Raw genomic sequence first — 17,431 nt, 5'->3', positions numbered from 1 at the left:
GTCACCCTGAACATGTGAGAACGGCAAGTGCTGCACATTAGAGTGGCCTTGTGACATGGGGGCATCAGTGCGAGATTTTCTACCCCATCTGAAGATGACAAATGTGCCCGAGTTACTCTCTCACACACACACATGCTCCTTCACTCTCAGCCTCACTGCCTCTCTACCCCGTTATTGCCTGGTCCCCTGTCCTGTGGAAGGAAGATGAATTCGGGTCAAGCTCAGAGTGCCTGTTTGCTTGCTGAGAGATGCATATCAGCTCTAAGTGACTTTTTTCAATACCATTTATGTGGCTTGTATTTATTTCCTTTAATCTTTTAAGTGCTGTTTAGTTTCAGTGTGATCTGCTGTGGATCCTCATTTCTGATAAGATGCACTATCCTCCCAGACACATAGTTCTGCCTGGAGCCCTGAGTGGCTGACACAGTCACAGCCTGAGCGTGGGCCTCTGGAGGAGGCCAGGTGCCGGTGGTAGGGTTAGTGGGCTCTGGGCATTTACAGGTGCTTTCTTGCCTTCATTCTTTCTGGAACAGCTCTTACCTTGAACCACATTCTTGTTCCCTTTCCCTGTGTCAGCCCGAATTTAAGCAACCTCACACTGACAGTAGATTGGCGGGAGTGGGGGTTGCTAAGTGTGAGACTTTGACACAGGTGCAGAGAGTTCTTGGGTTACCATAATCCCTTTGGAACCATGTATCATAGCATTCTAAATTTATTCAGGGTTTTCAGGGAAGCACCATGTAATGCGTGTGCTGATATGAGTCTTTTGGATGATATCAAGTAGCTGAGATGACATTTTCTCCCCAACCTAAGACTCGTACACCATTAACATAAATGTCAAGCATCTTTTGATGTCGTCACTGCTAATATTTTTCTTCTTAACCTTAAAGGTAACTTCTGTGCATTCTGGGTTTCAGTGGTGCTTCCTCCCAGTGTGTGTTGCAGTCAACTATAAGAATCCGAGGATCCTATTTTTTCCTTTTTGACATTACAGCTTTAGCCTGCATTGTGGGGGTGGGGAGAGAAGGACTAGAATTTTGCCGCCGATGCCCTTGGGTGACAGGCTGGGTACGCATCTACTAATTATCAGGCAACTCTCTTAAAAGGAAGCATGATGCAGGCTAATACATCTACAAAGCTTATTAGTGGGTGTCTTGGGGCAAAGGCAGTGGAGTATGCTGAGTTGTGCGTGAGCGAAGCTTCACATTGCTTAGCGACCTGTTTAGTGTAGACATTGGAAAACAGCCTTTGGTTTCCAATCCCCTGTGCCGCCCCCTCTCCCTCCCCTCACCACCTCATCAGAGATACCATTCAGTGGCAGCCTCCTCCTTCCTTCGGGTGCTCTTCTCCTGCCAGGTTCTCCAACCTCACAGCCCGGTCCTCCTGTCCTACTAAGTTAAGAAAAGACCCCACGTGCCCGTGCCCAACCCTCCTTCTTTGAAGGTGGGGGGACAAGAGCCGAGTTGGGCCGGGGATTCTTGGGCCAGCATGCTTTGATGTTCCCAGTCCTGAGTGATTGAAACATTGGCTGTCAAGGCCTCAAGTCCTTGCCTCTCTCCCAGGCTCTTCGTCTGGTGCACAGGGATTAGGAATCAGCTAAGCTGATTCATTTGCTGAAGCAGCAGGCTGTCAGCTATCGTGCTGCTGTTTCAAATACAACTTTATTTCTGATCTTGACTATGAGAAAACCCTTTGGATTACCCACCCAAAAGAAGTAACCAAAATTATCTCTAAGAATAATGATTGCGTGTTCCCCTATAAATAGTTTCTGTATTCAGATAAATCACTTTCTTCTACGGCAGGGTGTTTACAAACTGTTGTAGTCTGTTTGAATTGCATGTTCAAACGCTGGAGTGTAGAGAGGTGATGCTTTCGCCTTTCCTAAGCCAGCTTCTCGGACTAACACATTTGGTCTTTGTCATTGGGTCCTAAAAGGCAGTCATGAGTTCCTAGTGAGTGACTGAGCCGTGAGTGTGTGTCCTTCGATATCTTGCCTGTAGTTTTCAGTCTGCCCTCAAACTGTTTGTAATCTCATGAGCTGCCTGTATTTCCAGTTGAAGATGAGCAGCCCTCAACGCTGTCACCAAAAAAAAAGCAACGGAACGGAGGCATGCGGAACTCCCCCAGCTCCTCGCCCAAGCTGATGAGGTAAGGAGGGGGGCTCGGCCAAGGGGGTTCCCCTCTTCTCTTCCCTTTCTCACCCTCCCCACCCTGCCCAGGCCCAGGGTCTCCCCTCTCTAGCAAGCGGGAGGCAGAGGGGTGGGGATGGGATCGTTAGATGGCTTCTTAAAGGCTGGAGTATTTATTCTGTCAGCTTGTCAGCAGTTAATGATAGAGCTGAAAAAATTCTGTCATGAAAAACAGTTTGAAAAGCTGTTTGAAAAATACATAGGCTTTAAAGTCTTAGCTGTCACCGTGTCCTGTCTGTGTGTAGTTCCTAAACAGCAGTGGCACTAATGATGGTGGCAGCCAATCAGAGGAACTCGTGTGGTTAGTTCGCCTCTGGCTGTTCTCTTTCTGCCGGAGTCCCTCCGAGGACTGTTGTCTGTACTTAAGGCCATATGTGAGATGTATCATCACAATCAAAAACGAACCTGAAGATTACCTTCCTTTTATCCTGTCCATTGAAATCAAATTTCTGTTAATTGATTTCGACTGATAGGAAAAAAATCTAATAATCTGTGGACCTGCCAAAGCAAAGTTCAAAAGTAATACAGATCTGCTCAGGCTAAAAGCAGTATTAATTATGGAATACGGGGCAGTCTCTCTCTCGCTCCTCCCTGCTCTTCCTCTCCCTCTCTCTCCTTCTCTCCCTCTTCCCCTCCTTCCCCTCTTTTTATCTTGACTATGGCTTCCTCTAAGAAATAGAAAGTGAAACCAAGTTTCAGCAGAGTTCTGCCAGTTCCCCTCATTGGGCTTCTTTATCTTTCGTCTTCCCGTTTTTGTCCTTGATTCATCTGCCCATCCCAGCACCTCTTCCTTCCCACACCCTAAAACTCTCTGTCACCTCCGTGAAGGGCGGCCGGGCACTGCTCTCTCTGAAATGGTCGCTGCCGTGGAGACACCTGCCATCTTGATGTTACTTTTCCCTTTGCCTCTGCATTGACCACTCTTCTGCCTTTCGTTGTTGAAATACAACGATGGCGATTTTTCCCTCCGTCACCCCTCACCCCACACATGCACATCTTCCTGGCCGTCCTCAAGGTCCTTTCCGGGATGGAGATGGACAGTCTTTCCCCCTGCAGCTGAAAACACAGGTTCCTGGGGAAGACTCACCCAGCCCCACATCCATTTCCACTCTAACCGTCTCTTCCTGTTAAATGTTTCCTTAACAGTTCTCTGCCTTCCCCTTTGCTCAGTCTCGCTGGGGTCTCGCTGATTTACATGCTTGTTTACAGTTTACGAGGAGGAATAAAATGCGCCGACTGCCAAGTTTCTCATTCTCATGAAGCCAGTTGTCATGCCAGCGTGCATTTCCTATTTACTCACCTTTAGGTAATCGCCTTATCTAATGCTAATAGTTTTACCCATTTAAAGTAGAGAAAAGCATTTTCTTCTGCCTAAATTTAGAGGAGCAACTAAATAAATAAAGAGAAGTCTGAAAAATCTGAAACCTTTGGAGCCAAATTCCCTGTCCCTGTTTGCTATGTAAAGTATGGCTCATTTCTTTGATCTTGAGTAATAATAATTCTGAGGAGTTACACTGTTTTCATATGCTTCAAAGCTGTGTCAAAGTTTTGCTGCTTAAGGGTACTTCTTTATTCTGTTGGCTCTTGGGTACCAAGATGACAGTTCTTCTGTACGTGGTGGAAGCTTTTTTAAGTCGTAGCCTTCAGCAAAACATCAAATTACCAAATCCAGGGTAACATACTTCTACACAAATGCCTTTCCTGTAGATATATTATACCATATATATTAAATACTTTAGTGTTACACGCTACATTTTATGTGCAATAGAAAGTGATGGTTTGAGGTAGCCTTGAGGGGACTTTTTTTCCACAAGCAGAAAAAGCTAGTGTATACCGTATCAAGTATGGTTTTTACAGGACTTTCTGCCTGAAGGCCTTTGTAAATAAGTAATGATCAACAGATTGGCTGTGGGTTTTTTGAAAAGCATGCCTATGTCAGTTTGCATGATGGGGGAGAATTTTCAAAGTGGGTCTAGCTTTCATTGCCTGTTGAAGAGGGGCTGAGGGAGGCGGGCGACCCAGGCTGGAGCTGTCTGCTCCGTGGTACATCAGAATTGCTAAACCTGGGCCAGGCGGTGCGCTGAGACTGGCCAAGCTACAGAACTTGCACTTCTGGTGTTGCCGCCTTTGAGCTGCTGCTGTGGCCACAGCTTCTGTCACCAGGATACTTTATCCCGCCCGCCACAAGGGTCTCTCGGCTGGAACAGGCTGTTTTGTGACAGGTCAGAAGGTCTCAGGCACTTCTCCATTACTTTCTGCGTCCCAGGTGTTCTCCATGCTTTGATGTATGTGGCAGCACAGACAGTGTGTTAAGCCCACTCTGTTCCCCTTCCCTTCCAGAGTGTGAATAGAGAACCATGGGCTTGTTGGGTTTGATTCTGGCACTGGCCCTGAGGTTCCCAGGGCCATTTTTTTTTTTCAAAATCCCTCCCGTTGATTGAAAGAAAGCAGAGGGGCTCATGCAGTACCTTGTGGTTTCTCCAGGTCCATCTGCCTCTTCAAACACTCCCTTTCTACTCTACAGAAGATACGACTCCCAGGTTCTATTCCTTATGACCTGAAACATCCATAAAGGAAGCTAATGACGTATTTGAAGTGGTTTTTCGACATGAGTTTGTGGCTTGCTGTTTGAACAGAATCAATCATTCTGAATGTGGGCAGGTTTAGTGGCCTATGGGGCAGTGATAGGAATAGCTCCAAGAGAAACAGGACAGCCCAGAATGGGCGAAGATGGGCTTTAATTTACCACTGTGGCTTCTGCAAATAAAACAGGCTCCTACAAGAGGGTTCCTTGCAAACTATCTGCCAGCACACAGTGCTGCTGGGACTCAGCGCTAATGGGTCTCTGTCTCCCTTTTGTTCTGGCATCAGGCTTACCCCGATTTTTAAGTGTCATTTAACTCTCTGTGCAATCATTAGGTGAACAGCCTTGTTTTGAGTGTCTGGATACCGACAGTATGTTTTTTAGTCACTCTGACAGAAAACAGCTCTTGCAGTCAGACTGAGCTAAATAGTGAATGTCTGTGCTCTAAGCCAGGGATTCCTGTGTCTTACTAGATGACCTTGAACTTCACAGCCCCTGGGGAGGAGTGGGCCATAGAGGTTCCCAGTGCCCTGTTATTTGCCTCCTTGTTGGTCTCTTCACGGAGAATGATTCAGGAGCCTCTCCCAGCTTCCTCCATACTTACCAAGCACCCAAGGCTCTGTTCTCCTTAGTTGGCGGTTTGTGCCTTGTAAGGATAGCTGTGTCTTCCCTCAGTTGTAAGGCCCTTCAAGGCAAGAACTTTGTCTGTAAATAACGAAATCAAGGGTTCTTAATTTGGGAGGTGGTTCTCACAGACCCTATTGAATATCCAATGAAAACTCTTTAGGAAGTCCCCATAGGGGGAAAAAAATACAGTTGACACCATTTTTACTAGATTCGTGGATTCCCTACATTGTGCCCAGGTTACAATCACATTCAGTTCTTTCCTCGGCCACTTTCCAGTTGTTTTATTCTCCAATGCATTTTGGCTGCTGAGACTGTCCCTCAGGTGGATAGGCGGTGCGGAGGCAATGTCTGGGCTCTCACACTGCGTCCTCTGGTGGAGCCCACCAGGTCTGTGCATTTCAGGGGTCTGCTTCTCTTCCTTTCTCAGATGAGTTTGCATCCAGCATATGTTTAGTGAAAGCCTCTGGCATGCACGTGTTGTAGAAGATCTCTGAGGGGTATAAGGTAACACAGATTAGAGGAGGTGTCTGTCTTCAAAACACTCACACTTTAATTAATGTAGGAGTCAGCAAAATAGAGTGGGAACAGTTAGGGTATCTACTAGCATGGGAACAGAGTGGGCTGACATCGCCTCTGGTTTGGAAGGCTGAACCCGTGTGAGAAGAAGGTTTCAGTGAACCTAGCCTTGTGTGATGAGAATTCTCTGTGCTAATATTACTCACCCTGTTCATTGCTTACTGAGTGTCAGGCGTCATTCCAAGAGTGTTGTGCCTGAATCCTAGGATCTCTCTGAATCCTAACTACAACTGCAGGAGTAGGAATTACTCTTTCCCCACTTTATAGATGAAGAAGCTGAGTCACAGCTGTAAAGTCTAGTAAATCCAGTAAGTCTTACCTAACTAGGAAAATCTGAACTCAGATGGCTTAGCTTCCAAGCCCATATTATTAACTCCTTCACTATTCGGCCCAATGTGGGAAATAGGGAATGTGCCCAGGCCATAGGAAGTGACTTGGTGTGGCTGAAGCACGGGGTCCTATCACCCACCCATGTCCCCTGGCCCCCACCCAGGCATCCTTTTCTGTCATAGGCATCAGGGGACCCTGGCAGGTTTTTTGGAGGCAGTGCCCTAACTGGTGTTTGGGAGGGCCACTGGTGGCACAATATGACAGGATTTAGAGACCTCCATTGGGGTCTCCAGAGACACATGTTACATAAGTACAGAGGTGTGAAGAGAGGGCCCAGCCCACCCAGGCCTCTGCCAAGGCACTCTGGGTGCCAACCAGCCAGGATCTGCTGTGCATAGTGTACCGGAAGGGGGCTACGCAGTCTTCCCAAGAAGGACACACAGCATTCTTGACATCAGTCCACGTTACACCCATTGTTCCAGCAGCTCAGGGAACCTGGAGTAAGGTTGAGAAGCATGGGCCGTGAGGATTTACACAGGATGTGGCAGGTAGACAATTTGCCAAAGACACAACCCCCAGCTGGGCTAGCAAGGATAATTGACGATACCAAAAACAGAAAAATTAAACACTGTGAGCAGAACTTCATGTCATGAAACTGAGAAAATATTTGACATTTGTTGTCTGAATGGGAGGAGACACATGATTTGAGGAAAACAGATTATCCTCTTGGGCATTTACTGATCATTAAGTGAAATAAATTCATCTGCTTGTTAAGTCCCCTTCTCTCTCCTATGACTCTCTCATGGGGTCTTTTTGTTAGGACTGTCAGCTTAAAAGGTCCTAGTAATAGAAGATGGCAACCTGGCCTGAGCCCAGGCAGAGTCGGGGGCAGAAGGCTGCTCTCACAATTCCTTCCACTGGGCAGAATAAAGGAGGAAAGCAGAGGCAGCTTAGCTAAGTACATTTACCTCCTAATGCACAGACAGACAGGGAATGGCAGGCCCCATGGGACTGGAGGAGACAGAAATAGTGGGTCTCATCACACCAGGACTTGGATGGACTTGACACTGTTTTGGGGCTGTAGCGCGCTCAGCAGAGCAGGGGAAGTCCCCTGGCTTCCAGAGCATCTCGTACACTCTCTTCTAGGACTGAAGACCATGTCATTTCTCCCAGATGTCCCCCAAACATAAAAGCAGGCATTGCCTTCTTCCTCTGAGAATGGTGGCTGCCTAACAACAAATGACATATTAGGTGGCAGTAGTTCTTGACTGTATTCCTGTTAGGCAGCGAAAGAAAATGTAATAGGTAGTTACAGAGAAGTGGAAAAGGACACTAGTTCTGGCAGAGTGGCGAAAGCCTGGCCTGAAGGTGTTTTTCAAGGCGACTCCATAGATGGCCATCGGGTGGGAGATGAGGGCAGTCATGTCTCAGGAGACATGACTGAAAAATGAGCTAAGAGAGCAGCCAGAATCCCAGAGTTAGGACCCTTACAACCCACAGCAAATACTGTACACCCAGAAATAAAATGCAGCCAGAATGAGGCACATCATTTACAGTGTGGAAAACCCGATGTGAGCCCTCGGGAGGTGACCACCTGAGACCCTCTCCAGTCTCCTGTGGCCAGCACAGCCAGAGACCCATTCGCATGGCCTGAGACTCATGAACGTTGCACTCAAGGACTCAGTTACCAACTGCCGTGCTGTCTTCTGTGGGGTGGGAGAGGAGAAGGGGAGCTAGGAGGGTAGAAAAGAAGAAGTACTGCACTTTACCAGAACTAATACTTTGTTTGCTTTTTTGTGTTTATTTGCTGATTGGCTCATAGATAGAGAGGTCAGCAAGTCATTAGTGTGGTGTCCTGGTTAGGAATCCCCATAAAGTGTTGACACAAACTTTCAAGTTCTGGAGAGTCACGGGGAAGGCAACCTGGGTGTTTTGGTCACTAGTCCTATCATTTGCCATTTGAATAGGAGCGTCAGGACTGGGGTAAGGCTTGTGTAGCACCTCCTTAAATTTTGCACCCAGGCCCTCACTTGCTTCACTTCAGTGCTGGTCTTAATGAATAGGACCACAGACTTCTAGTCTGTATTTCGCCAACAGTTGCTGACTTTGGTAGGATTGATTCACCACATAGTTTCTCCATGTGGGCAAACCTTGATTGCACTTGTCTCAAACTTTGCCATGTATTGGAATCATCTGGAGCACCTTGTTAAACAAGAGCTTGATTCAGTAGGTCAGGGCAGGGCTGGAGAAGCTGCATTTCTCTCCAGCTCAGCAGTGCTGCTGTTGCTCACCTTGAGAACAACTGCTTAGACGTGTCAGGATAGTGAGAGCAGCGTGATGTGTCGGGGGCCCCCTCTCAGAAGTGCCCATGGTCGGTGCTGGAGTACTCAGTAGTTGCTTAATTAAGAACATCTGCCTGACTACCCTTGGCCATCAGACACGAGTCCTCCCTGCTGATCAGCTGCAGCCGCTGGCTCCAGGCACACTCCAGGCAGGCTGACTTGTTACAGACGTATTTCGGAGTCTCCCTTCAGATCACGATGCCCTACTTCAAATACAGACTCTGTAAAGTAGAAAATAGTGCAAGAGCCTTAGTTTTTCTCAGAAAGAACTGTCACAAGGTATCAGGGGTGAGTGGGCTCTCACTGGATACATTTTCTCATCTCCATAAAAGGTTGGATGGGTTTCCATGGACTCACTGAAAAGTGTTCAGAGACTAGAAATCATTGATTAGCTCCTCATGTTAGTTGGTTATTTATTGAACACCTACTGTGTCCTCTGCTGGGCTCTGGAGATACACTGAAGAGTGAAATAGGAGTTTCCTAACCTCAAGAAGCTCACCAGCTAATAGGTGAGGCAGAGATGCACACTTACCTCTGAAAGATGATCTCTCACTTTTGTAGGAGCTCCTGGTAGGAAGGGAAACAACTAGGAGGGCAGCTTCAGGCAGAACATTTGAAGTGAACTTTGAGGCCTCAGAAATGTCCTGATAGCTGCTGGAGTGCCTGACATGATACCCACTCAATAAAACTAATATTTGCCACAGGATGAAAAATCTGCAGGGAGATGAGAAATTTGCCCACAGTTTCCCAAGCCTGACAGTAACGACAGAAAGTGATTACTGTGTGATGAGAAATGAGGTCTTAAAAATCAAGTGAGGGAAAGGATAGAATTTTAAAGCTATTTTGTTACATTTTTTCCTTTCATAACTTTTTTTTAATTTGGGTTCCTGGTACTTTAATGTAAAATTTCTGAAGTCCAGCACTGAACCTACTGCCACAGAAAAAAACTCGGTTTTGTTTTATTTGCCTGCAAGGGGAACCCTGGTCTTTAAAATATAATAGCTTCCTCACAGCAGGTTTGCTAGAAAAGGGATTTGTGGTTTTGCTCTAGGCTGTTGTCTTCCAGGCAGGCTTTTTGTGTTTCTGCTGTAGCAGGGCATTTAGTTCACTTCCTGAGATTAATTGATGGCAAGTGGCATTCCTTCCTCTGCAAACCCTCAGAACAATAATCTCTTATTCTTTATTTGAAGTCAGGCATGCTTAATTTCTAGCTGTGGACTTTGGTGGTATCAGTTGAGATTCAAGAATAGATATGAAAAATTTAACTCACTGGGGCTCCTTGTTTGGTATAAAAATGTGGGTATTCCTAAAGGGAGCCTTCAGATACTCGGACATGCAGAAGCTCACCAAGCCCCAACTGATGATTGAGGCTCTCCTGAGCACACTGTCCTGACAGGGGATTATGGGGCCATTCTCCACTGGTTATTCACACAAGTGGTGCCTTTAATAAATTCTTATTATGCTGGTCTTTGCAGCTTAGGGCACAGTGGCTCGGGGCACTGCAAAGGAGAGTAACCAAGACCCAGCTGCCTCCTGCAAGTGGGAGGGGGTGGGCTGGGGGCCAGGCAGCACTGGCTTTCAGTCAGGAAGGCCTCTCTGTCCCAAGCCTTGCCCCTCCGCTCTCTAGCTGTGCCACCTTCACCATGTCACTTCTCCACTGTGTCCCGTGCTTCCAAACGTGTGTAACAGGTCTTGACTTGTAGAATCCTCAAACTGAATCTGGTACGTCATGACAATGATTAGCACTCCCATTTTACAGATGAAGAAACTGAGGCAAAACACACTGTAGCAAGTAGTAGATGAGCCAAGACCTAAATACAGACATTTTGGCCCTGGAACCACTATGCTATATTGCCACTAAGGAAATAGGTGTTTTCCTGTCCTCCACGATCTCTACCCCCAAAACACTTTCTTTGGAGTCAGACTTTTGTTTCCACTGAACAAATTAACTGGCAAGAGTCTGGGTGTCCTCTTTTGGTCGGGTTGGGCTGTCAGAGGTACTGCTCCTCAAATGCAGGTGTAAGTTAAAGACCACAGAGAAGTTCCCACTCACGTAGGGTAGATCTAATTGTGTATGTATGTTGGGAATAGTGGATTATGATGGGGAGGAGAGGGGTGTCGGCTGAAGCTCTCTGACTGAGATTTTGTGTATTTCTGGTGTACTTCCATTTGTAAACTGATGGCAGGATGCTCCTCTCCCTTAACTGAACAGATGAGACTAAGGTGCAAGAAGCGTCACCAGGGGTGTTGATGAACTCATGTTTGAGACAATGCCTGTTTTTCTTTAAGCTGGATTATTGTATTGGTTTCGCGGGACTGTCCTAATAAAGTATCACAGATTGGGTACCACAACAGAAACTTATTTTCTGGTAGTTCTAAAGTCTGGAAGTCCTAGATCATGTTGGCTGTGTTGGTTCCTTCAGGCTATGACAAAAGGACCTGTACCAGGCCTCTGTCCTCGGCTTGTAGACAGCTGTCTTCTACCTGTGTCTTCACATCAGCTTCCTTTTGTAGATGTCTGTGTCCAAATTTCTTCTTCTTATAAGGACACCAGTTATGTTGAATTAGGGCCTAGTCTGATAACCTCATTTTCATGTAATTATCTCCTTAAAGAACCCATCTCAAAATTTGGTCACACTGTGTGGTACTAGGGATTAGGACTCTAACATACAGATCTTGTGAGGGACACAATTTAGCCCTTAACAACTATACAGCAGCAGATATGCCTCCCCTCATAGAATTTCTCTTGCCCTAATGCAAAGCATATTCATTGGCTGAGTGGTAAGTGACAAATGAGTTATGAATTAATTCTGATGCATTATAAGGGGGTTGGGATTATCTTGTGAGTTGAGAAAATACATAAATAATTAAGATGTGAAAAGCAATATCTATTACTGGCCTTGGGTTCCAACCAAGGGGTCTTCGAGGAGTTGTCTGAGAGCCTGTGGAAGTCATTCTTTTCGTCATTCTGTTAACTGATGTTGCTGGATGCTTTGTTTAGGGAGGCTTCTGTTGGTCCTCTTTCCCATGTGCAACAAACGACCTGATTCTTCTCCTGGTCCTGGCCACAGCAGTGTTGGTTGTGCTCGGTGGCAAATGCTTAGACTTGCTTCTATTAGAATCAATGTCCAAAACCTCAATTTAGATATACAAGTTCCTGTGCACAGCTGACTCTTCCCTCTTCACCATGTCACAGATCTCTCCACCGCATAAGCTGATTGAAGGCACTTGCAGTTGCTATAGGAAAGACATGGCAAAGAACTTTATCCTGTTTGGACCAAAGTTTCAGCTTCTTGTGCTGTTAGAATGAATAACATTCCCAGTTTCCTCCCAGACAGTGGACTTCAGTGAATGAGGAACAGTTGTAGCTGTAATGCAACTCTAAAAGTTATCAGTCTCTCATGCTTCTTACTGCCTATGCTTGCTCCAATAGCTTTTCTTCACTTGCTCAGCCCTTTGGTTTATTGATGCCCAGCAGTAGTTCAATATTTCTCAACTTCTTCTAGGCACCTGTTTTCCTAATAAGAGCACACTGCTTCAAATCTTAAAGGTATTCAAGGTTTACCCAACATCTATAATAAAACACCCTTTATATCTCCAGCTCCTCTGTAATGTCAAATGATGAGAAATCCATTGCCTTGGGAAACATGTCTTTTCATTTTTGAAGAAACTTTATTTTTTATAGCATTTATTTTGTTTTGTTTTTGAAACTTGATGTTTATTCTACCTCAGTATCATGCATTGCTCCTGGTCTGCTCTCGGTCAGTCATACTCAGTCAGTTGAATCCGTCTCCCACTTGACCGCCATTGCACATGTGAGGACAGGTAGTGTGTCCGGCCTGAGTCTTCTGTACCCCAGGTTAGGTCGTACTGTAACTGCCACCTGCCACCATGGTTTTAGGTGCCATTCTCTGGCTCTTTTTGGGGGGCCTCAGTTCTCTGAGATGGTCCTAATGGTTGCTAATGGATTAAAAATGAAAACATGCTGAGAGTCCTTTGCACCTTTCAGGGCTTAGATCAAATGTTACCTTCTCTGTGAGGTCTTCCTTGATCTTACTCAAATGCCAGACAATTAACAGCTGTGTTTTTAGTGTTCTCATACCACCCTGTACGTTACTTTGCTATAACACTTAGCACAGTGTGTCACAAATATTGATTGACATTTTCTCTGTCTGTTATATTTTGACCCTGTCTTTGATGAGGGACTATATCTTGCTCATTACAGTATCTTCTGTTCCTGGCTCAGAATAAAGGATGTTATTCTGATGTTAATTGGCTGCTTTGCTGATTGAAGAAACCAAAGTTCAAATTCCAGATAACATGGCTGGTCAAAAGGAAATTTGGGGTGGTTCTCAGACCAGACCCTTTGAGGAAAATCCTGGATGCATATACTGGAATGAGCTAGGCTGGACTGAAAGACTCGTGGGGAATGGATGGTGCAGCCTGGCCCACTGCTGAGACTACCCCAGAGGTTTCAGGATGCTCCAGCGCCAACCATGGCTTGCAGCCCTAGTGTCAAGTTATACCTGGTGTCCCTAACCCTCACTCCAGTTAATGAGGCTGTCTTTTTCCCTCTTGAGTAATTGATTATCAGGGTTGTTTTTTTCTACAGTGTACTTTTCTAAGATGAGGGTGGAGGCCAGCATTATCAAGGAATGATTTCTTCCCAGAAAGAGAAGAAACCAAAATGTATGTCCTCTTAGTGAAGACACATTGTCTAAGAGATTTTGGTCAGCTTGCTATATCATTTGCTTATGTGCTGATGTTACACAAACACTGTCCTGGGTATCTTTTAGTTCCTGAATGTACTGGGGGCAGGCCTCAGACCTTCTTGAGATAATCCTCTTTCTCCAACCAATAAACATGGCTCTTTATCTTTTGGTCAACTTTATTAAGATCCTCTTGCAACTAAAATATGTTCTGTTAGGCTGGGAAGGGCTCATTCTATTCATTTTCTCAAGCCTCTTCTCTGTGGTGGTCCTTATTCACTCACTTATCCCAGAGGGTAGATGGAGACCTATAAAACTGTTACCTATTCTTCAAGGACAAAAAATCCAAACTTTGCTCTTGCCCTAATCTGTGACTAGTTTTATCAGCAACTGCCTTTTTATTTTATCATTTTTGAATGAGTTCAATATGTGAAAGATAACCTGGTAGTTAATAACACCACAAGATTTCCCAACAATCCAGCTACTGAGGTACAAGGCGGGGGGGGGGGGGGTTGGGATAGTCTCCTATAAGACCTGATATGACAGTTCCTATCATGATCTAGCATGTTTATTGAAGATAGCTTTGCAGGATTGCCTCACATGGTATTCAGTATTTGGCACAGCTTAAAAGCAAATTCTCAGAAATAAATAAATACAGAGTTTTCCCATCTAAAGTGGGGTGGAAGGCTTATTGGGATGCATGGCGGATACCGTGAAAGCTTCATTCTAGGCCCGTGGACCACGTGGGAGGGACTACTGCTGCTCTCTCTGTGCTCTGAACATATAGATGAGAAGTATTCGAAAACTTTCAGAGGGAGAAACACCAAAAATTAAATAAAGATCACCTTTGATGCTTGAAGTTGAATTATTAAAAAGCAAAATCACTTTATAATAAATATTTGGAATTGAAACCTACTTATATTTTCAATCTTGAAAATATAAATAGGTTTATGGAGAGTATTATTCAGGAAAAATTGCTACACGGCACGGACAGCTAACTATGCCTGGGATCTGGTTCTAGTTATGTGTGGTCCTTGTTGTAGAAGCCCAAATGACCTACCTCAAACCTGGGGTACAGAATCACTGTTGAAGATAGAATCTGGACATGGATGTGGCCCAGGATATGAGGGTGTATTTCTTGTGCTCTAAGCTTGTAGGACCTCATTGTATTGTAATGCTTAAGGGTGTTGGTGAGGCTCTGCCATTCCACAGGAGGGGAGGACTGGATATAAGCATCTTCCTTTTCCACTAGTAAACAAGGTAAAAGAGGGTGAATGCAGCCTTAAGAATTCAAGACACGTTTATTAAGATGCATCTGAGCTTGAGGCTGTCCTGCAAGGAAAGCTGCATTCGGAGGCGAAGGTGGGGTGGGGAGCAGCATTGGTGGACAGTTGCAGTTGCAAATGCAGTTGTCAAGGCAAGGAGAGAGGCGGTTGCTTAGTATTGAAATCATGTATTCCAGATGTGGGCATTTGGTAGTCAATCTGCTCTGAAGTGACATGCTGCTGAATCTTTAAAGGGCTTCAGCTGGGAAGAGCAAAATCTGATTGGGCAAATTGCTAAAATATTTAAAGTGCAGCCTGTTAAAGCTTTTACTGCGAAGAAAATCATGTCAGAAGTTGTAGTCAGAAAGAGCAGGTAATTGGCTTTCCATCCTCATGCCAGTCAGTCGGCATGAGACTCTATCCCTATTCCTTCCTCTTCATTGCCAATGCTAATAATAACTGTGTGGGGGGGGGAGGGGGTGCTGAGAGATTGTATAGCTGGAAAATGAGAGGGGGAGAAAGAGTGAGGTCTTCATAAAAAGGGAGATCAATCCACAAAACAACGTGGAGGCCATTTTAGAAAAAGGGGACTAGGAGAGAATGGCAGGATTATTACCTGACAGAGGTCACCTGTACTTCCAAGTGGTGGTGGTTCGGGGCAGCTGTCTTTCAAGCATAAGAATGGCCTTCAGTAACAGCCACTTCCCCTGCGTGTTTCAGTCTCCTCTGAGATGTAACTCAGGGGGTACTTTTCATTTATCATTTATCACATTTTCCACTTAGATTTTCCTCTCCTTTTCTCCCCAGGCATGACCCCTTGTTAATTCCTGGCAACGATCAGATCGACAACATGGACTCCAACGTGAAGAAGTATGACTCTACTGGGATGTTTCACTGGTGCGCACCCAAGGAAATAGAGAAAGTCATCCTGGTGAGTGACAGACAGCGTAATCGATGCCATCCACTCAGGTCCCAAACTATGTCGTTTGCTAGGAATGTGGTTTTCCAAACCAGGTAGTGGTATTGTACAGTCCTAGGTCCTAATTACTTTTGTTAAAATTCAGAACATATATTGAAGTAACTGGAACTCTCATCCGAACATGAACCAAGAGTAGAATTTTCCATCTCTGAGTATTTGTTGGTGCGTTACCATAGGGTCACATGCTGTGTGAAAGGCATCAAGGGAGGCCATATGTGCCATAAGTTCTGTGGATGTGGCTCTGGGGCCAGGGCCTGCCTGTGCCATTTAGTAGCTGCACCGCCTTGGGCAATGCACATGACCTTACACTTCAGTTCTCTTGTTTGTAAGAAAAATGAGGTGAGAATGACCCTAACTTATAGGGTTGTGGTGAAAATTAAAATTCAACTTATGACTGAATAAAGTTTCCTATTATCATAATTATGACTGGTAAATTTCATGAAGAAATCTGAACACCGCCTATATTATTATGTGTTTATAACATTTTCTTGTATTCATCTAGATAATGGTTTTGCATATTTGTGATCCTTCTTAGCACAAAATGTAGACAAGTAAAGTGCTAATGATAACAATGGTGAACCAGGGGTCATCTTGGGAAGGCAGGAGCTCCTAGCCCTTTTTCTTGGTTGGCTCATCTCTGTAGCAGCTATGGGCTTTTCTAGTTTGTCTCAGGCATGTCAGCATAGATAACAATCCATTCTACTCTGTAGAGTTGCCTTATTAACAGCCTAGGGTTTTAATGCCTACATGAGCCTTCCCACAGCTTACTCTCTTGCTTATTATCCATAGAAAATGATCAGATTAATGATCAGAAAGGTCAGATGAAAGGGTTCTTTCTCCCTTGTGCCTCTAATTCCCAGATTGCTGTGGCCTGCTCCCTTATAGGAGCCAGGAAAATCTGATCACTTCTGATGATGTCATGGCCACCTTTCCTAAAAAAGAACTGTGCCAGTTCCTCTAAGTGGCCTTGTGCTCCAACCCACTAGAATTTTTCCTGTATTTTATCTGAATGAGTATGTTATCTCAGTGTAATTGTAATCAAGTATTACAAGCCAAGATAGCACTGTGTCACAGCATTGTGTTGGAGACTGTCTCAGAGGTGTGAATGTTGTAGACAAACACACACACAGTCAGAATTCTCAGGAAACAGCCATTGTCCAACTTACCCGGAGTACGAATGGTTCTTACGCATTTACAGAGGTGCTTTTGCATTTACATCCTGGTGTTGCGCCCACTGCATTTTTGCTGTGGTGATCAAAACTCAGTCTCATGTTACCCACCCCTAGCAGGTCAAAGGCCGAGTGCCAAAGCTGGGATCCAGGGTTTGGGTCTTCTATCTTCATATATGCTGGGGTATTGTTGGCTGTTCGTTCTGTTCCTCCGTAGATCAGCTAGGTTTTTTTCCTATGTGTAGGGGAAAGTAGAATCCCGCTCCCTCCTACCTCATTGCCATGTTCAGTCTCTCTGGGATCCGGGGTTTTAATAAATAACAGACATCCAGTCAGAGTTCCCTACTATCAGGAAAGAGTTTAGGGAAATGAGTTACTACTTTTCCCATCTGAAAAAACATCATTTACTAAAATTTTATGACAATCTTTTATGTGCTAGGCATGGCTGTTGTTGCTGGAGTGGAGCCTCTGACCTCTGCTCTCATAGAGTTTGTCTTCCAGTGGGGGCTAAGAGAAGATCTTCAGGTGGACAAATGAATACGCAACATGTCAGACATAGATAAAGTGCTATGAAGAAAATAAAGCAAGGTCATGGGCTAGAAAGGAACAGGAGGATGCTACTTATTTATTTAATCCTCACCCAAGAAAAAAATCTACTCAT

General features: G+C 45.1%; 1 protein-coding gene across 8 annotated transcripts in view; it reads left to right on the top strand.

Annotated features, from left to right (window-relative positions):
* KCNMA1 (potassium calcium-activated channel subfamily M alpha 1) overlaps window positions 1–17,431 on the top strand; it is a 735,030-nt gene that overhangs the window by 642,966 nt on the left and 74,633 nt on the right. For all 8 annotated transcript variants that reach the window (XM_053663957.1, XM_053663956.1, XM_053663955.1 and 5 more), the window contains 2 exons: window positions 2,055–2,148; window positions 15,430–15,553. In XM_053663957.1, coding sequence (XP_053519932.1) covers window positions 2,055–2,148; window positions 15,430–15,553 — 218 coding nt within the window. The remainder of the gene's footprint in view (window positions 1–2,054; window positions 2,149–15,429; window positions 15,554–17,431) is intronic.

This window comes from Artibeus jamaicensis, unplaced genomic scaffold (assembly GCF_021234435.1).
Source record: "Artibeus jamaicensis isolate MK-2021 breed Jamaican fruit bat unplaced genomic scaffold, CSHL_Jam_final contig_332, whole genome shotgun sequence".
NCBI classification, from domain to species: Eukaryota; Metazoa; Chordata; class Mammalia; order Chiroptera; family Phyllostomidae; genus Artibeus; species Artibeus jamaicensis.
Note: the sequence above shows the minus strand (reverse complement) of the source record. Positions and strands in the feature narration are given on the sequence as shown.